The sequence below is a fragment of the Armigeres subalbatus genome, chromosome 3, assembly GCF_024139115.2.
Source record: "Armigeres subalbatus isolate Guangzhou_Male chromosome 3, GZ_Asu_2, whole genome shotgun sequence".
Taxonomy (NCBI): Eukaryota; Metazoa; Arthropoda; class Insecta; order Diptera; family Culicidae; genus Armigeres; species Armigeres subalbatus.
In genome coordinates, this window is record NC_085141.1 from 66,723,333 (window position 1) to 66,744,589 (window position 21,257).

Genomic DNA, 21,257 nt, shown 5'->3' on the forward strand with positions numbered 1-21,257 from the left:
TAAGCGAGATTTATTTAAACTCTTTTGTTTTCTCCGCGATAAGCGTGTGTTCAATTTTCCATTTTGGTCCCTTTTCGTTTGTTTGACATTTTGACAGAAAACGCTAAATGCCAACGGAAAATCAAAAAAATAGAAAAACTACTCGCATCGCAGTTTCGGATTCTGTCTCTCTAAAAAAATAAAAAATTCGTGCTTGTTTTAGTAGAAAAGATGAAAATTTCATTCCCAATCAATATAGTGACGATTCTTCATAAACGATAGAGCCAGCTGTCGCGGTTCTGTGGACCCAGACCGCTTCGCAATTATGTCCGATTTCAATCCGAGGTAAGTGTTTGGCTGCTGCTATGCTTTGGGTAAGGGCAAGGATGCGAAGGATGGGGGCTGAAAATTCAAAGTTTTGTTGAGTGAGTTTTGCAAAAATATTAAAAATTGATGTGAAGAACAGGAAGAATGCAGTCAAATTCGGAAAATATATTGAAACTATACTATACGAAGGAGAAGCCACTCTAATATACAACATATTCAGAAACAGCACCAAGCGGTTTCGGTTAAGTGAAAGTTGGCAGTGTTGTGTATACGGGATGATCGCGAGAAACGCAACTTCTCTATGCCGGATGATGGGGCTTAAGCTGTAAACATTTTGTAAATTTCTTTATGTGGATTAATACCTACTACCAATCGGCTAGTAGTTCATCACTCAATCGTGTAAACATTGATTGCCACCAAAGCCAACATGGAATAGAAGCAGCAGGCGTAATTTTGAGTTGTGTGATTGCTAATCTTCTTAAAGAAGGGCCAATCTGATCAGCGCCTATGTATGGTGAAGCTATTTAGTGCGAAGAAATCAAAAGGATGAAGTCACCCCACGAATGGTTTATCGAGATTAAGCAAAGTGAAAAGTACGTACAACTGGGGGTGCTATCGTTTCGTGATGTTTCTCGGATGTTTTAATTGCTGGAGAAAGAATTAGAAGACCACTTACACTCAAGATCAGTTCCTTTTCATCGTTCGAATGCAGTTTCTATTTTATTTGTTCATTGCATTTTGCGTACTTGGCTTCTTACGTAAACATTTTGTAAAATAGTGACAACAACATTTAATGTTGTTTAATAACCATCCATTAGTTAGATGCAGAAATCGTTGCGGGAGAGTGGCTAGAGCGTCACGTTCGTTGACCCAGTATTCGAAAATAGGTTTTAAAATTTTACCTTGAACAAAAAGTCTATTCCAAACAATGATGAATACTGCTTAGTTTAATTATAGACAGTTGAGTAGAGTCGAAAGTGAAGAACTGGCTAGTTATAACAAAATTCACAGCATGATTCTGGTATCATGATTATTCTAAAAACGGTTTTAATGGATATTTTATTGAGATTATTTCTACTGGAGCGGAATAAGTTAGTCTATATATGCAGATGTGAATAGACAAAAAAGAATGTGTGAAAAGCGAGTTTAATTTGTTCAGAGTATGTTATTATAGAGACCAATAACGGATAAGGTGGTTGTTCGGATCTCGAAAAAACTTGTTTTTGTAGCAGCTTTGTTGTTGCAGCTCAAAACTGAAATGGTTTTATATTTTAACCGTTTTACAGATAATTCTACTTTCCAACTTACATGAGTAGTTTTCCCCTATTCACAAACACTGTTCTGCTTTTCCAACTCCGCTTTAGATCCTACAAGCTAAATACATATCTCTTTTATATAAATTTCCACTCTTATTAATCTTTTCAATTACCTTTCGCTTCGTTATGTGTACATAAGCAATATAATCTAGTTTATTCCCTGCAAATTCTCACTAATTTAATTATTCAATTCCTGGTTTTTCTATACTGTTCACCGTAGCAAAATTAATATTTGTTTTTGTTTATTTTATTGTCCCCAACGAAGTTTACTATTTCTACCTACCAAATTCATCCACCACATTTCACCCACCAATCGCACAGGGTTGCCAGGTGCCGCAACAGCCCCTCCCGTAACTCTGGCGCAGGACTCTTGTAGCGTAGCCGGATGTTCCGTCTTCTAACTCAGGCACCGCAACTTTTGTCTCTACACGCCTGTTTCTATTCGAAGCACCACTCGAAGGACGATCTCCTAACTCTTCTTTACACTTTGGCCTTGCACTAACCCACTGTTTCTGATGATCATTGGTTTGCCGCAGTGTTTCTCTAGTACGAATATCTGTAAGTTTACTGTTCAACACATAATTCGCTTTTAAGGACATTCCTCCAGTCAATCTAGCCATCCGGTTCCCTCCTAGAGAACAGTTCTTTCGTACGTCCACTGTTTGCTCCAACGGCTTTTCCAACTTCATATGCTCTACGATAGATATTGTTGTAGGTTTTGGAATTTTCTTGATTGTACTTTTCTTTGCTGGGTAAGCCGCGTTATGGCTAGCGAATTTTGCCTCTTGGACCGGCTTCTTGTATGGACCATAAACTGTCCATCCTAATGTTGATCTCACCGCTATAGGTTCGCCTAAACCTCCAATCCGCGACTCTAATGGTGCCATCAAATGTAGATGCTTCAACCCAATAAGAATTCGTGGTGCTTCCATTGAATAGTCAGCCACCTCCAAACCTTGTAAATGATGGTATTGATTTGCAAATTCAGCAAACTGCATCATCTGTTTTGGTAATCCGAGATCTCTAACCGTATGTACATTTCGCACTTCGATTTTCTGGGTTGAAACCAAGCTGGAGACTTCCAAATTAATTTTCTTTGACTCTCTCTCTACTCTTGACATCCCAGCCGTCCACGACACATGTAAAGGTTGAACAACTCCGTCACATCCTAGCTCCTCCGCCACAGATGATTCAATCAATGTATACGACGAACCTTCGTCCAGAAATGCAAGGATCTTCAACGTCTTGCGACCATTATGAACCATCACCGGTACAATACGGAAGTTCGTTGGAGACGGTACCAAGTTCATATGTACGTTACACGTAGACTGTGCGTACAGCTGATGCAGCAGGGTATTATGAGACCCGTGACAGTTTGCCACCTTGCAGTGGATGTTCATCCTGCACATAGAAGTATCATGGGCATTGAGACAGCTTCTACAGAGCTCCCATCTCTCCACCGCTTCCAATCTCTGTGTCGGATCAAGTTTCAAAAACTCTTCACAGTTGCGCAATCTGTGATTCATTTCACCGCACATTACACACGGAATTCTGTTTTGATAACCTTCACTTAGCCTTTCATCTTCATTGTGGACGTTTACGAACACTCCTGATCGTTTTGGTTTGCTCCGCTCCGAATTGGAAGTATGGTTGCTGCCTGTCTGTCTGTCATCCAGTCTAACCGCCTCCATCGCAACTGAAACAATCTCCGCAAGAAAATCTGCCATCGTACGCAAGGTGACTTTCTTCCCCTCTCGTAGCTCGATTCGCTTGTAGCGGATCCAATCCATTTTCGTGTTTGGTGGGAGTTTCTTTGCCAACTCGCTTATTAACAACGGATTCACAAGATGATCCTGCAAATTTGTTGCTTCCATATGGTCACAGAGCTGTTGCACCAATCGACCGAACGTGATGTACGACGCCGGTTTCTCCGCTTTTGGGGAATCCGCGGATCTTACCTTCACCAACAACGTTTCTAAAATTTGCTCAGGTTGGCCAAACTGTTCTCTCAGCTCCTCAATCACCTTCGGGACAAACTGCGGCAGCATAAGTCGCGATCCTACCGCTTCCAATGCAGCTCCCTTCAAGCACTCCTGCAGCCGTACTAGATTCTCTAGGTTGGAAAAACCACACGCTTTTGTTGACGTCGCGTAGCTTGTTAAAAAGATCGACCACTCTTCCGCTTTCCCGGTGAACGTCGTCAACCGTCGAGCCAAAAACTGTCGCGTAGACAGCTGGGCTTTGGTTGGAACCACTTCCACTTCGTCATCGTTAGCACTGGCATCATCACCACTATCACTTTCACTATTCGACGCCGATTCGCTAGTATGAACATTTCCCGCGCGAGTTGCATCCGCGTTGACTTTCGATGACCTTGCATTTTCTAGGGCATTACCTAAGCCTACTGTCGGAGTTGATGTCTTCCTACAGAATCGTATCGTACTTTGTTCCTTCTCTAACTGAACACGCTCCGCTAAAGCCTTATCTATTCTGCGCTGAATCTTTGACTGTTCTGCTTTCTTTTTCTTATTGAATTCTTCCTCAGCTACAGCCTTTGCTTCTAATTCCTGCTTCTCTAACTGCCACATCGCTTCCCTCTTTTCTTTCTCTAACTCTAGTTTCATACTTGCCACCCTTTTCTTCCTCTCTATCAAAGCAGCAAGACGCTCTCGCTCGCGAGCTATCTCCCTTTCTGCTTCCAACAACTCATTCTCCTCGGCCCCGATGGCAGTCGTCCGTTTAAGTCACCAGCGCAGTCGTTACAAACCCAATCGTTGTCTTCCTGTACTGCTGACGTCACTCCTTGGCAGCCGAAATGGAACCACACCTGGCAGTTGTCGCAGAATACCATCTGGCTCTCATCTTCGTCCGGCCGGTGGCATTTCCCGCAATTGTAGGCCGTCTCATTCGGGTCGGAAAGGCGCGAATTCGATCCTTTACTCATTTTTGAGAATGTTCGGATCTCGAAAAAACTTGTTTTTGTAGCAGCTTTGTTGTTGCAGCTCAAAACTGAAATGGTTTTATATTTTAACCGTTTTACAGATAATTCTACTTTCCAACTTACATGAGTAGTTTTCCCCTATTCACAAACACTGTTCTGCTTTTCCAACTCCGCTTTAGATCCTACAAGCTAAATACATATCTCTTTTATATAAATTTCCACTCTTATTAATCTTTTCAATTACCTTTCGCTTCGTTATGTGTACATAAGCAATATAATCTAGTTTATTCCCTGCAAATTCTCACTAATTTAATTATTCAATTCCTGGTTTTTCTATACTGTTCACCGTAGCAAAATTGATATTTGTTTTTGTTTATTTTATTGTCCCCAACGAAGTTTACTATTTTTACCAACCAAATTCATCCACCACATTTCACCCACCAATCGCACAGGGTTGCCAGGTGCCGCAACAGTGGTCCTTTAAACTTGAAGCTGGTATGTAAACGATACGAATAGTTGTCTCAGCCTGTATTCAATGTCTGCTAGCACCACTAGCAGGCAGAGTGCATAAGAAAGTGCAGTTAGCCACAAGGAGAAAGTTTTAGCCGGGCGATGAGAAAAGTACCATTGAACAGTGAGGAGTTGATTAATGGTCTTATATTTCATTTCATTATCATCACTGCATAAGTGCATAGTGTATATGACGACCATGGTGTGTTTTCGCATAGGTGTGCAACATATGTGAAGTATAAATAGTGCTGTTATCACTAAAATCAATATAAACAAGAGAACGTTAATTATACGGCGATAATTCTTTTATAATCTGCTCTGATATTCTTCTACTAAAAAGTACATCGCCTTTTCTACAAGTTTGTTTCAATCATAGCTGGAACTTAGCTCTTAGGAAATCTAAAAACTGTTGCTCAACTGAGGACGTAACTGAGGTATACTGCCGTGAATCGCATACTTGTCCCATATGAATTAGGTTCTGCAGCATGACGTCACGAATGAATTCGGTCCTCGTCGAATGAACTTTTTTGACAGTTCAGTAGTACTTTCGACTGACTCCGACAAGGGTCGAGTTCGTGATTGGTTGGCTGCCCCTGAGTCCATCAAGAAGTACTACTGACCTGTCACCAGATTGAGGTTACGTTCAGACGCTGCAGAACCTAATAGGAAACCCAGCAAAGATGGGACAGATATGCGATTCACGGCAGTATATCAACCGAGGACTGATAAAACTTCATAAATAAATGTAATGTAATTTAATTTTAAATTCCAGAAAAAAATCGTTGTCATATTGCTTTACATATGGCATTACAAACATACTTGTGAAACAAACTTTTCCTGAAAAATATATTAAGCTCGTTTAGTGGAATGTACACACTTATAGTTTTTATTTCTGCAGCTCGGCAAAAATCCGCACAGCCGTGCGCCGGCAAAATAAAAATCTGATATTTCAGCAAAAATAGCGTTTGTTAGCTGATTTTCAGCAAAATATTTGCTGATTTTCAGCAATTTTGACAGAAATCTCGGCAAAAAACATGTATGCTGGGGCACTGCTGTGCGAATCTCGGTAAAAGTTCAACATTTTGCTGAGATCCCAGTAAAAAAAATTAAGTGTGTATTAAACCGTCTAAGACGAATTAAGTACTGTCCATTTAATTCCACCAGTTAATTTTCGTTATCTTTGCAGATACGTATTTCGACCACAACTGTGTGGTCGACTTAGTCGAGTCAAGTACAAGACACTGAAGACGACCACACAGTTGTGGTCGAAATACGTATCTGCAAAGATAACGAAAATTAACTGGTGGAATTAAATGGACAGTACTTAATTCGTCTTAGACGGTTTAAACTTTTCCTCCCAGAATGAATCGTCACCCAATCGGCGTCAACATATCCCTTGAATGGTTCCGAATTATCGTTCGTCTGAAATACTAAGCCATGATCTGTCGATTCTGTTACAGAACTAACATTTAAAGTTATTTCGATTTGTTTATACGGCTTGAAGCTAAATATGTGTGCTATACATATCTCGCGTAACATATGATTACGGTGTATAAAACAAAGCCACGATTTTTGATTTTCATAGGACAAACGATTGCCTTTTAAATGATTATTCATGCTAGGTAAAACTTCGTTCTTGATATTTCTTAAGAAACACTTTTATTGCTATTTTGAGTGAACGTCTCATGAACTATTTGCACTATTTGCTGCATAACATTCTGTATTAGATTCTGCAAGAACTGAACAAGTATCATAGTTCTCCATCGTAAATGGTGTCATCAAGTTCCAAATGACTGTTTTTCGATACATTTTTCCATATTAACTTCTAATCAGTTTAGCACCTCCCAAACGTTAACCGATTTGGCTGAAATTTTGTTTAGAGCATCAGAGCATCAAATATAATGGAATAAGTGGGCGGCCCATCAGAAAATTTTAAATAAGTTTTTTCCATACTAATTTGAACTGAACTGAACATCAGCACCGATTTCGTTGCTTCTTTTTGCTAACACGCGTGCTCACTGCTGAAAAAATCACAATATAATAAGATTCCTTTCCAATGTTTTGTTTTTCGTAGGATGAATATCGGAGCTATGTGAAATTGTGTTATGAGGCAAGCATAGAATCGAGTATCGAAATATTCATTCTTTTGAATAAATGTATTCAACTTTTAGTTATTCTTCTAATATTCAAGCTCGCCTCTAGACCCTACCCTCGGATATGTTATATGTTATTGCTCTAGTTAGTGCCTCACCACCGTGTTTAAATAGCTCTCCTGGTAGTTGGTCCACCCCAGGAGCTTTGTTGTTTTTAGCCGGCCAAACTCCTTCTGAATTTCCTGGAGATCCGGAGCTGGAAAACGCATGTCTTGCGCGCGTGCACCAAGGCTCGTCACCTGCCGCCACTTTTGGATCACCTCGTTTATGTTCCTGCACATGTCAGGCAGTGGCCCTTACGTGGACGGTTTAACTTTTCACTTTTGAGCCTTATTAGCCCGATCCAGTTACTCCGTCACTTCACGGTCTCGATCTTCCTGCTGCCGCTTTTTCCTCCGCAAAATTTAGTTTTGCCTGTTTGTATTGTGCCTCGTTCTCCCTCGTGCGATGTTGCAGCAATATATTCCACTAACTGCTCACATTCACCCTTATACCAGTCGTTTATTTGATCCGGGAACACCGTGCCTAGTGTAGCGATTGCGGTGCTTCCAATGTATTGGCAGATCGAATATCTCCGATTTAAGATTCTCTTCAGTCATCTGCGCCTAGCTGCTCTCCAGTTGGAAATGCCACTTCCAGCTGCTGCGCGTAATCTTGGGCTAGCCTGCCGTCTTGTTTAGCCTCGCGGTTCGTTATACACGCGTGTTACACACCGAGAGTTTTGAGCACAGGCATACTGCACCGAGGTGATGGTAGGATCAGGGATTGAATCCTAAAGAGAATGAACAAGTCTCTCACTTATCATCTCTGTATACATATACAATATGTAGCACACCGCGAGAGACTTTTTTCCCATGATAAATTCATTTTAGGAAGCTCCAAAAGCGGGGAGTACTAGCTCTGATGATGCATTTACACTTGTTCTACACAGCTGTGCAGTAACCAACACAAAATGAGCGAAAACAAAGCGAGAATCACCATTTTTCTGTGGGGGCTGCCTATCCGGTTCTGTTTTTTTTTTCGCACTTGTATACAAGTTTTTCGGGCAGCAGGGACTATGTCCAAGGGCTTGACGATCCCTCCCCAGGTCTTCCGGTGACAATCGACCGCCATCTAAGGGTTTTGTACTTAGCTGGTAGTGCAGCCTGGGCACTGTTGTCCTTCTGACATCAGCTAGAGTGAGGGGGTGCGACCAAAGGGACCATCGTCGCTAACCCCTAATCCCAAGGCGTAAAGCGACTCGTGACAAGGGGATGCATGGCCAGGGGGGGATGAAATAATGAGCTAGGACTCTAACGGAGCCTGGGGTTCACAGTAATTGTCCCTTACCGCGTCATGCTGAGCTCTGGCGTGGTGGGCCTCTTTTCCCGAGCAACTCGTGGGACCAAAATGTAAAACCAAGTCAACTCTTCAATTAGTGGTAGTAGTGTAGGCGACAACCCCTTCGCAAGAGGTGGGTTGTTCAGGTCTCCGCCTAGGAGGCCAGAGGCAATAGTCGGCAGCTCAGTGCGCAGCGCCAGCGTGGGTCACTTAACATTCTCCTCGGCTACGCCGGTAGAGGTTATGGACGGCCCATGGCTTGTGGAGGCGATGAACCGCAAACGCGATGGGCTTTCGAGGTGGCGACGGAACAGCTGGACGCCATCATCGACTTAGCGTCATCGAAGCATAATATCAGTATTCAGTAAGGACATCAAGAGAAGCTTGCTAAAACTTCGAAAGTCGATGTTGGTCGCCAAGCTGGAGAAGGCGGTCGGGACGGCCGAGTGTAAACCCGTGGAGTCGAGGTCTACCCACACTGAGGCCCAAGGATTCGCGGACTCGGGCAAGGTCGAATCGACTGAGGGTGTGCCAGCGAAGACGTTGGTGCCAAAGTCTACCCAGACTGAGGCTCAAGTATTGGCGGGCACGTCGGGAGTGACTGCTCCAACGGAGCAGACACAAAAACGGGGGAGACAGTCTCCAGGGGATGAGCTCCCTGGGGGCCGCTCCGAAAAGCGGAGGGGTACTAACCCGAACAAGGGCAGTCGGGCTGGGAAGGGGAACCCCAGCCACGTGCATCCAAAACAGGGGGAGGAAGGACCTGGAAATGTCCGTCCACCCAGGAAAGACGGCGGTAAGGGGTTACGGCAGGCTGAGAGCTCTCAGCCGCCCCAGACCAGGGAAATAGAGGGGGATGACGCCTCCTGGACCCTGGTCGAGAACAAGAGGAAACTGAAGACGTCAAGGGCCGATAAGAAGGCCCAGGCAAATGAGGGTAGCAAGAAGTCTAGGGTAGGCGCCAATCGCTCCAGGGGGGATGCTCTAGTCATCAAGACGGACGAGGCTAACTACTCTGACGTCTTGAAGGCGATGAGGAGTGACGTCAAGCTCGGTGAACTCGGCGCCGACGTACGTCGAATAAGACGTACTCGGATGGGCGAGATGATCCTCGAGCTGAAGCGGGGCGTCTCGCAAAAGGGTGCCGCCTACAAGAAGTTGGCGGAGGAAGTCCTAGGCGAGACGGTCAAGGTGAGGGCACTCACGACGGAGGTGAATCTAAGGATTAAAGACCTGGACGAGATCACCGAAGTCGAAGAGCTCGTCACGGCACTGCGGCGACAGTGTGAAGTGGAGACGCCCACCGCAGCCGTTCGGCTACGGAAAGGTCCGGCAGGGACGCAGGTAGCATTGGTTTGGCTATCCCGGACAACCTAGTTCGGAGGATGTGTAAAGATGAAGCTGGCTGGAACGCCGTTTTATCGGCTATCGTCCAAATCGTCTCGGAGCTACACAGAAGGTGGCGCGTGGACTCAAGGATGGCTAGTTCAGGCGCAAATAAGAGGTGGTCCAAGGGTTCGGAGTCGACTTCATGGATCATACAGGTGCCCTGTGGTCGAACTCGATCCTTTTATCGAACAAGTGGCCGCGAGAAGAACAACATGGTATATTCGCTTTTGCGGCGTCGGTCAACCGGGTGAGTTCCGAGGCCGAGGACGGAAAGAAGTCCTCGTCAAGGCTGGGACAGGCGTAGGCACCGCGTCGGCAAGTCCCTCTGTGTGTTGGCGAATAGACCCTAACGCAGAGAGGTCAATTTGGGGTGCACGCGGCATCATCATTCTTGATACCAGTCGTGCAGAGGGAAGCAGGCGCGAAGTCGACCCTTCCCACCTTCCGATGACATAGGGCGTGGTAAGGTCACCTGGAAAACCGTCAATCCGCTGGCACGATACCATGGTGTTCTTCTAAAAAAGCGAGTCACGATGTTCGGTGCTGCAAGCACACGCAGCTAACCTCGAAGGTGCGTTGTGCACTGGCTCCCCTTTGGAGCCCCTCTGGTTGTACCGAAGGGACGATAGGCTTGGCGGCAATGGAAACGGTTTAGCGGGTCGGGGATGTAGTCCTGCCTCCCTCGTTTGCTGTCGGAGGTGGTCCCTAACCCCGCACTTCCGTATATAGTCAATCCGGTATATAACACTATGGGTCTTCCGGGCCTACTATCAAAAGCTTATTTTTGGATTAATCCTAGAGCCTTTTGGTACAACTATGTTGTACGAGAAAGGCAAACAATTAATGTTTGTTCCGGCCTTATTGAAAATATTTTTCCTTATTTTTAGAGAGCCGATTCGATTGTCTGAAATTGACAACCTACTCGAGGACAGCATATTCAAATCATCCAATGGAGCCAAACTTGCAGACTACATTCGGAAGAAGCGTGGAGGCGGTGGTCGCGTTCGATTACACAACATCTTCGAACAAGTGGCTGCCAATCTGGTAAAATATCTATAAGAATCAATTAACCCATGCACTAGTTACGTAAAAAAAGCTAGAATAAGCCTTACGTAGTTAGTGTACCACGCAGGGGATTTTTTTTCTAATCAATGTGCTTTTATCTACATTCAGCCAAAACCCAACTTCAACTTCGATATGGACTCATCCGATCCTAATCCGCTACCGGACTCTCCTGCTATAGCAGAACAGCTAGAATCAGCTGCTCCGGAATCGATAGCGACTACCAGCGCTGCTCCGGTGCCAAATGAAAACGTCATCATCCAAATGGTTGCTACAACTCCCCCCGCCGAAACTCCTTCGAAGGTGGTTGTTGATCATGCCAAGCTGCCATCGCCTAGAAGTCGCGCAAAATCACCGGTCCCTGTTTTAAATCTTGGCAAACAAGCGCTCCTCAATCAGTATCATAGAACTAATATGGCCAAGTGTGAACTGCTGAAGCAGATCACGTCCAGTACGCCGAAACCGGATACTAACGTGACAATGAGCCGAATATCTGCCTTCACTACGTCAATTTCGCCGATTATTGAAAGCAGTGCGTCACCTATTGAATCCGAACAAGTAGTGCCCCTGCCGGTCGTGATAAATCATCAGGAACCGGTGATGACAAATCCTATTCCAACAAAGTCAACTGATCCGGCACCGCCGATACAGGTTCTAGCTCCTTGCTCACAAGCTCCAACATCAAACACTCCGCAGAAGGCGACTGTTGTTGTAGCTCCCGCAGAGCCTGTTGAAACCGAACCTGACATGGTAATACCAGAAACTCCTAGTCCAAATAAAGTGCCCTCCGAATCTCCTAAATTAGCTCATCACATTCGGCCTCGCAAACTTACCGATACTTTCAACAAAGTGCAGAACGACCTAGTGAGTGCACCCAACGGAAACATGACATCCGATGAAAGTGAATCAATAGCAGAGGAGCAACCTTCAATGATCAACGTGTCACAGCACAATGGTGACAACAGCGTCATGGTGAAAAGCATTCTTAAGGACAAAGACGCTACACCGTCCAAAAAGCGTGTTTCCAATCGGGTTTCCTTCTCCCAGCAGTTAGTTCACGAACGAGAGATTTCACCGGCTCCTTCTATCCCAGAAGCGCATTATTCAAGCTCATCGGATGATGATGATGATGATGACTACAGTTCAGACAATGAAAGCGAAGAAGAGTACGCAGTCGTAGACGAGGTCTACAGTGATGACGGGGCTGAATGTGATTCCAACGACATTCGGGAAAATTATAATGCAGTTGTTAGTAATAAGATCACTTTGGAAAAACAAATGGAAAGGCTTCATGGAAGGTCGCCTTCGCCACTGATAAATGTTGTTGAAGAAGCTCCTGTGCGATGGTATGAAACAAGAACTCCAAGACAAGAAACCATTGGATTGGTACCATTTGCAACATGTACTAAGGAAAACAAGACCAATCTACAACTGGTGGATATTATTACGGACTGGGATGAGGAGGACGAGTATGGAGAGGATGACCAACAGGAGCAAGCACAGCAGGAGCAGGAACAGCAGGATAAAGATCGACAGACCCCAGAAAAAGAACCTCATCGTCAAACCGTAGAAATACCCGAAACACAGCAATCAACACAACACACAAACCAAACTAATTGCCAAACTATAGACATAACCAACGTTGAGGATTCGGCGGAACGTTTAGTCGAGCTTCCATCTCTTCCTGAGGGCTGTGATGTTTCAAACGAATATGCAGAACCCGCTTCGCCGTTGCAGGTCATCAGTCCTCCTTCGCAATTTACCGATTCGGCTAAACGGCGGTTTTTGCGGGAGAACGATGATGCGCTCATATCACGGCTGCAGAATGAGATCCCTGATTCTCAGCGGCCACCGACTCCCAGTACCAATGAAAAAGTGTCAGAGACTTTGGCTGAAGTCATTCAATCATTCCGTGAGCAACTTCCAAAGCCCTCTGCTCCTGAGTCTAGTAGAGCGTTAGTTGCAGTTTCTAAAAAGAAACGTCGAGTTATTATTGACCCGGCCACTACAAGCTATTTCGAGACGGTTGAAAAAACCTTCGTTAAGCCTAAAGCACCAGCTGCCAGCACCACACAACTAACAACGGCTCAGAAACGGAAGTTATATGCAACATCAAAACCTTTAGACTCACCGGAAAAATCAAAAACTGATCCGGGAATATTGTGCAAAAAAATTAATATTGTAATACGCAGGTTAAAATTAGATGAATGCTTGCAGATGTTGACAGACGCTGATCGAGCAGTACTGCTGGGTATCAATAAAGTGGGAAAGAAACCAAGGCCGAAGCTCGGTAAAAAGAAGGACAGAAATCCGCAGAATAGGATAGACACTCAATGCGATGCTCAAGCACAGAGAAATGTATCGCCGGTAAACATTTGTGTAGAGTCTGATGCGAATAGTGTTGAATCAAATTTTTGTGGATTTCCCGATAGCGAGAATTTACAACGGCCTCCAGATTCGTTGAGCCAAGACAGAGACCATGCAGGCACGAATTTTGTTACGACAAATGGTGGGGTTGATACACAGAGGGACATTCAACATAGTCCAAATACCGAAATAGCTAGAGAATCTGTAAGTACAGCTGTCGAAGGTGGGAAGGCAAAACATCCTAAGAGTGGTACTGATGGACATTCGGAAATAAGACTGATATCCAATGGAGACAACGTGCAACAGGCGGAAACGTCGGATGCGGTGAATCGGCAATCGAAAACGGATAACCAAGAGAAGGTAAGTTTGTCAATCATTCAAACAATCAACATAAACAATTATTGTTAGAATTTATTTGATAGACTATGCTTACTTATCAGCTTGTCATTAAAACGATATAGGTAGTACTTTTTTTCTAGTCTGAGCCCCTGAAATAAAAAAAATACTCCCAGAAGTACATTCAAAGTTAATTGCCTATATACCGGGTATTAAGCCACCCGGTGTGGAAATTAATTACCATGTCTGAAACTTGATTATGCATATGTACAACATGTGGTATATTTAGTTCGGAAAAGGTATTGGAGGGTAACCGCTCCTTCGGTGGGCTTTGATCCCACGACCCCAGTTCGCATGACAGGTGCTTTCTCTACTAAGCTACGAAGGACCTCCGTCGTCCACCGCAACTTAGCGGGTACTGATGAAACCAATTTCCCAGTACACCAGCCGAATACATTTTCAGAACTAACTCTCTCATATGTATTTTTGTACACATGCCAACCAAGTAGGATGAGTATTTAGTGTTGTCCGGCTCCTACACACTTGCTTCATCAGCAACGGCGCTCAATGAAGTAGGGTTGTGTGAGGTTGTGCCAGTTTGGTCGTCAGATCCCAACACGTCCACACAAGCGAAGAGAGATCGCCACTCGAGTTCAGTACATTCAAAGTTAATTGCCTATATGCCGGGTATTAAGCCACCTTTTACTTACTTACTTATGGGTCCTGTACACCTCCGGTGGTGCAAAGGGCCGACTTGAAAGATCTCCATCCTGAGCGTTGCCCGGCTATCGCTTTAACCTGTTGCCAGGTTAGATTTCGGTCGACTTCTTTTATTTCTTTATTGAGGCTTCGACGCCATGAGCCTCTGGGGCTGCCTCTGCTGCGATGACCTGCTGGGTTCCAGTCTAATGCTTGTTTACAGATTTCGTTTCCGCCCCTACGTAGAGTGTGGCCGACCCAGCCCCACTTCCGGTTCCGAATTTCTGTTGCTATCGGCCTCTGGTGACAACGACGATGGAGCTCGTTGTTTGAGATCCAGTTGTGAGGCCACCAGGCCCGAATTATATACCGCAGGCATCTGTTAATGAACACCTGCAGCCGTTGAGTGTTCTCCACTGATACACACCATGTTTCGCTAGCGTATAACAGCACAGATTTCACGTTAGAGTTGAAAATTCGTATTTTGGTGCGTTCACTTATCTGCCTGTTTTTCCAGATATTTCTTAAACTCGCAAAGGCAGCCCTTGCTTTCTTTATCCGTGCGCCTATGTCGATCTTGGTACCGCCGTCTGACGTCATTTGGCTACCAAGATATTGGAAGCTTTCAACATTCTCCACTGGTTGCCCGGCTACTGTGAAACTGGAAGGAGTCACCGTGTTTACATCCAACGATTTGGTTTTGTTGACGTTGATGACTAAACCTGCCGAAGAGGAGCGCTCGGCAAGGTCGTTGAGCTTACTCTGCATATCAGAGCGCCGTTGCGCGAGGAGTGCAACATCATCCATCCATCCATTAAGCCACCCGGTGTGGAAATTAATTACTATTTCTGAAACTTGATTATGCATATGTACAACATGTGATAGATTTAGTTCGGAAAAGGTATTGGAGGGTATCCGCCACCGGGTGGCCTAATACCCGGCATATAGGCAATTAACTTTGAATGTACTGAACTCGAGTGGCGATCTCTCTTCTCTTGTGTTGTCGGGTTGGGATCTGACGACCAAACTGGCACAACCTCACACAACCCTACTTCATTGAGCGCCGTTGCTGATGAAGCAAGTGTGTAGGAGCCGGACAATACTAAATACTCATCCTACTTGGTTGGCATGTGTACAAAAATACATATGAAAGAGTTAGTTCTGAAAATGTATTGCGAGAGATCGGCTGGTACCTGGTGCTGGGAATTTGGTTTCATCAGTACCCGCTGGCCGCTAAGTTGCGGTGGACGACGGAGGTCCTTCGTAGCTTAGTAGGGAAAGCACCTTTCATGCCAACTGGGGGTGGGATCAAAGCACACCGAAGGGGCGGTTACCCTCCAATACCTTTTCCGAACTAAATCTATCACATGTTGTACATATGCATAATCAAGTTTCAGACATAGTAATACTCCCAGAAGCTAATTTGTAGAAGCGGGATTCGTACGTTTAAATGGTTGTACGAGGAAAAATCCATTAAATGTACACTTGGGTATTTTTTTACGCGGATGGATTTCACCAATTTCTTGGCCCACTTCAAATCTGGCGGACCTCGTTTGGCATAATGTGTCCTCCAGGCCTAAGCAATTTCATCGTCGCGACGGCGACAACATTATGCCAGACGGGGTACCGCCCTCAAATCCCACAACTATTTGAACATCACCTGATTTTTGTTAGATTTTTTGTGGGGTCTACTCAATGTTTCATTTAAGTAATCCAAAAGCCAAAAAATAAGCAAAAACAAATCGCGTAAAAAAGCGGAAGTAGGAAGAAATGTTTCCCAAAATAATTTTGTATTTTTTTTTATTAGTTTGAACAATCCTAGCTCGCATTTTAAAAAAAAATTACTCATTTTTCTTAGAAACAATGTTTCATTATTATTTCTATATTGTAGGAAACGACAATATCTCGACAACCACCTACCAGCGATAGTGCTGATAATGCTCAAAAAAACTTGCAGAAAAATCCAAGATTACCGAAAAAGCGAGGTAGACCTCGCAAGGGACCTATTGTGGATAAAGCAAATGCGGCGCTCATCAGCTCATCAATTGTTAAAACAAATGAGCGGGTTTCCACGGTATCCAGTGGCGAAGTTCCTTCGTTGAAAAGTGGCGAGGAAGTAGTAACGCCAAGTTCGGTAATATCCGAAAGACTCGATTCGGCGCCCATTGATAGCGGAAGAGTATTGAACACTGAATCAACACAATTTATATCCAGCGAAAAAGAGGCTACCGGGAAAGCTAATAAAAAAACATCTAGAACAAAATTGTCCTCAACATCCAGTGATGCTAAGGTTTCCGGCAGTTCTGAACTTTTATCGCCGGACAGTTTGCCACTGAAAAAGCGCAGCGTGCGGACGATATCCGAAGATGGACCTCCGACGTTGGAACCCTTCGGTGGCAATAATGCCATGGAAACAAGCGATATTGAACCACCCCTACTTTTATCACAAGATCCTGTACCGGCTACTACTAGCAAACGGACAAAGAAAAGTAATACCGATAAACATCATGAAAAACATACGACGGAAACATCCGAAAAACAGCATAAATTGTATAAATCGAGATACTACAAAGACCCGGAAGACGAAAACGATGAAACATGGATGCCGTCTAAGAAAAATCAAAAGAATCAGTACAACCGACGAATTCGGAGGGAGAACGAAGATAATCGGACCAAAGCTAATAGTGCGGACGACTCGGACTCGGAACCAATTCGCCGAAGCAAACGCAAGTGCCGTCTGGCGAAAGCAACCCTAATGTCGAACCCACAGAAGTCTGTCTACGATAAGCCCGACTATAAGCTAATGACGGAGGAAGAACTGATCACAATGCAAAGGCGCCTGGAAGAGGAAAAACGTAGGAAGAAGAAAGCTAAGGCTACTGCTGACGGTGCTCAGGCATGTGAAAGCAGTGCTATGCCACGACCCATAAGTCGAAAACGCGTTCAGGGTGATCCAGAGGAACCTGTGACGTCCAAGCGAAACAAGGCCGATGATAATTCAACGCAAGCTTCGGTAAGTATTGTTGTCCAAAATTATTTCCTAGAACGAATCGGGAATCGAATCTAGTTGGTTTTGCTAATCTAGCATGGTTTTGCTCTGTTATTCTTTCGAAGGATTTAAAGTAGGTAAATTCGATTGAAAATTAGACATTCTAACATGAACTTGCAAATGGGGCAAGATGGGTTAGCACATACTGAACGGTATAGTTCGTATTCAAAACATATTTTCCATTGCTGATTTATTAATTTTAAAGTTACTTTAAAGCATATTGGTGTTTTGTTTATTAAAAAGGTATAATTTTTGTCTTGGTCCTAACATCCTACGGGATATAAAATTCAAAAAAAAAACTATCTAATTTCTAATATTCATTGTTAAACCTATATACTTATTAACATTCTTATAGCAACATGAGCAACTACCAATGGATGCTGATGCCGACGCGGGAACTGTGACTACGGATCGTTTGATGCAAGAAAAGATGGATACATACGAGTGGATTCATAAGCTTATGCATGGAAACCCAGAGGAGAACGAACGCATGCCTGTTGTGGCTGACCTAGTGCACTACTCGCTGCAGCATCTCAACTTCAAGGAGCACAACGGCATACAGTATTCATTTTACCTTCGTTCCGACAATGAAAATTTTGGTTTCCTGCGGTTTTCTCCTCAGGCAGTGAAAAAGCTCACCAAAACATCAAACTTCCAGCTGGTGAGTACATCATATACATTTTTATAACTACCGTCGTGCGGGGCTTCTTTTGAAAAATCAGGGGCTACTTTGGACATTTTAAAACAAGAATTATAACGAAAATAACTATAAAATTGTCATTATCACCAATCGGGTGTCTTGTTGATAGTTGGATGGCAACTTTCTGTTTCAAATTTGGTATTTTTTCCGTTTATTTTTTTCAAAATATCAAAAATCCAAAGTAGCCCCCGGAATCAAAAGAAGCCCCGCACGACGGTATTAGATATAGACAGCGTTCAGCAGAGTGAAGAGCGATTTCTACAAGAGAATATCACGTTTGGGAACCAGCCCTCTGAAACAATAATGTTTTCTCTAAGTTCAGTATCTTTAATTACTTATGAGTATGACAAAGAATTATTCTACTCAGTTGGTGAGTAAAAAATGAGTTAGATAAGTAAAAATCATCTTTTGAAATAATTATGGCTGGCAATTCCTCGTTTTCCCAAATTTTCGACATAATATGGTGCAAAACTTCTTTAAGCTGCCCACTGCCATGTTTGAGAACTTCAGCCGGAGGCTGGTCCTTCCCTAAGGCAACGCCTTATTATTTTTCAGCTCTTTAATGCCTTTTCTAACCTCATATAGGGGCCCTCCTTAGCCGTGCAGTAAGACGCGCGGCTACAAAGCAAGACCATGCTGAGGGTGGCTGGGTTCTATTCCCGGTGTCGGTCTAGGCAATTTTCGGATTGGAAATTGTCTCGACTTACCTGGGCATAAAAGTATCATCGTGTTAGCCTCATGATATACGAATGCAAAAATGGTAACTTGGCTTAGAAACCTCGCAGTTAATGACTGCGGAAGTGCTTAATGAACACTAAGCTGCGAGGCGGCTCTGTCCCAGTGTGGGGATGTAATGCCAATAAGAAGAAGAAGAAGAAGGTACCTATGCACAGAACGAATTACGGTATGTTCGGTCGTCGAAGACTATTCAACGGAGTCGCATCTTTTTTTGATTTTAACTTATCCCGTGAAATCCTTCGCCAAAGATTTAGTTATTTTTTTTAAAGGTGATAATGTTACTTGACCATGTAATATAAACTTGCATTTTTAGCTCTATTGAGGGCTTTCAACACAAAATATAGGTTCAGAAATCATCGACATATTATTATATTTTACAGAATCATTGTACATATAAAGAAAACATTCGAATATTCTACCAATAAAGTTGAAACTACACCCGATTCACACAAGAGATGCGTGCGGTGTGATAAAAAATCCGTGTTATTTCGAGAATCCGTGTATATGAGTGTATATGAATTCAATTATTGAACAGCACCAATGAGAGCTTGAAGTAGCTCGAAGTTTCTCTCTGTCCTGCTCATACCCATTTGTTGAGAAAGAAGAACGAGCAGGACGGGAACAACTTCAAGCTACTTCGAGCTGCTCATTGGACAGCACTTATGTCAATATTTCAGGTAGAATGAACCAATAAACAATTTTTCTTTTTTTTCAGAATTTTCTCGTCATCTCAGGCAATCTCACTTTCACCTTGAATGGTAACACATGCCCCATCAAAAGTGGAGACTTTCTTATGCTGCCAGCAAGTAAGAACTACTGACAAATTTTAATCTTCATCTCGTCCTTGTTTTTTACTTTTCAAGTCCAAATGACTAGTATGTTCTGTCCCATTCAATACCTTCTTATTTTGTGAAACTCGACGGTTACGCATGTTTCGAATTCAACTGTACCTATATATTTTTTTACTTTTTATCTTTTACAGATTCGAGATACGCTATTCAAAACGGTGAGGAAGTTTCTCTCATCTTCATGGCTAAGATATGTTCCCAAGAAGCGTAGATATTTCAACGTGAAAGGGGACGAGTTTCCGTACCTTCTTTGTAAGTTATTTTTAGATTTAATGTTTTTCGGAGCTATTGTATGAACATATTAGATGTTAAATCGATTTTAGTTTGCGCTGGATTCTAGCAACAGTACTGTTCATTATTTAAGAGACAGTGCTCATAATAGTGGATAAATTTTCTTTAATATAAATGTTTTACCCATTATAGTCAAATTAATCTCTCATTTAATATATGTATAGGACGAAAAGAAAATTCAATTGAGACCCGTAATGCTGGGTAGACACCTTTACGTGGTGTGTTACGGGGTTAGATCTACCACGGTTACATTGCCAGCTACAGGCAAATCCTGACCCAACGAATACCTTCCTCATTATCCAACTCCGTGGTACTTATGAGGGTGTCGCTAAGTCGGTGGCCTCTCGTTAAGTAAGTACTACATCAACACTTCCTTCCTCTCCCTAGTTACGGTGAAGATGGGCGTGGCCAGGAGTAGTAATCCTCATGCTTTTGTTATTTTTGTTTAAGACTGTAATCAAGGACCACTCCCCTTCTTGATTTCTGATAGCATTCTAGATAAGGATCTCAAAAGTAAAACATGAGTATCACTGTCCAATCTACGAATTACACCGTAACAATGCTAATGCTAATGCTAATGCTAAAAGGACGAAAAGAAAATTCAATTGATTCCTAGAAACTAATGGAAAATACGAGGCGAGGAAAACAATCGTGATATACCTAATCGATTCACTTTTTCTGGTCAGTGTAGGAAACGAACTAATTATGATTCCTCTCGACATATTTTGGATCGTCCTTTATATTTATTAGTTTTTATTGAATAATTTTCAAATTGAATATTATCTTGAATTTTAAATGTTATGTAGTTTAGCGACCAAAAAAATACACTTGTTTTCCCTCATATATTATAAGATTCTACAGGACAAAATGGTCGTTCTAGACAGCGACACAAACGGTCGTGTTTATCGCTTGCGCTATCGGGAGAAAGTATTTTCAAGTGTTTTCGTCTTCTATCCTTGCTTCGCTTTTTTTTTGCGTTTGCGTTGTTTTCTCCCGGTATGGAAAACTCGGTTGCCGGCAAAGTTTTATTGGAGGTGCGTGATTTCCCTCCAACCATCTGTTAGCGAACAACGTCTATTCGTCGGACAAATCAGCAATCGCAGCTGCCGCAGGTGTGTTTGTGGAGGGAGATCCGCTGTATTAGGTTCTGCAGCATGACGTCACGAATGAATTCGGTCCTCGTCAAATGAACTTTTTTGACAGTTCAGTAGTACTATCCACTGACTCCGACA

At 43.4% G+C, this 21,257-nt stretch overlaps 1 protein-coding gene across 2 annotated transcripts; it reads left to right on the plus strand.

The window, feature by feature from the left end:
- Window positions 1–95: 95 nt before the first annotated feature.
- On the plus strand, window positions 96–20,162 carry LOC134219773 (uncharacterized). 2 transcript variants are annotated; one of them, XM_062698641.1, is made up of 7 exons: window positions 96–324; window positions 10,823–10,979; window positions 11,109–13,724; window positions 16,291–17,412; window positions 17,804–18,109; window positions 19,602–19,692; window positions 19,869–20,162. In XM_062698641.1, the coding sequence occupies exons 1-7, from the start codon at window positions 305–307 to the stop codon at window positions 19,943–19,945; spliced, it is 4,389 nt and encodes a 1,462-aa protein (XP_062554625.1). In that variant the 5' UTR covers window positions 96–304; the 3' UTR covers window positions 19,946–20,162. The 2 variants fall into 2 exon arrangements, with proteins under 2 accessions (XP_062554625.1, XP_062554624.1); XM_062698640.1 differs by lacking the exon at window positions 96–324 and adding an exon at window positions 742–899.
- Window positions 20,163–21,257: the final 1,095 nt, after the last annotated feature.

Bases quoted from the DNA above. Each gene is read 5' to 3' on its own strand.
- LOC134219773 (XM_062698640.1), top strand. From the start codon at position 853: ATGAAGTCACCCCACGAATGGTTTATCGAGATTAAGCAAAGTGAAAA. The intron at 900-10,822 runs GTACGTACAACT...CCTTATTTTTAG, and splicing joins GAGATTAAGCAAAGTGAAAA to AGAGCCGATTCGATTGTCTG. The intron at 19,693-19,868 runs GTAAGAACTACT...TATCTTTTACAG, and splicing joins CTTTCTTATGCTGCCAGCAA to ATTCGAGATACGCTATTCAA.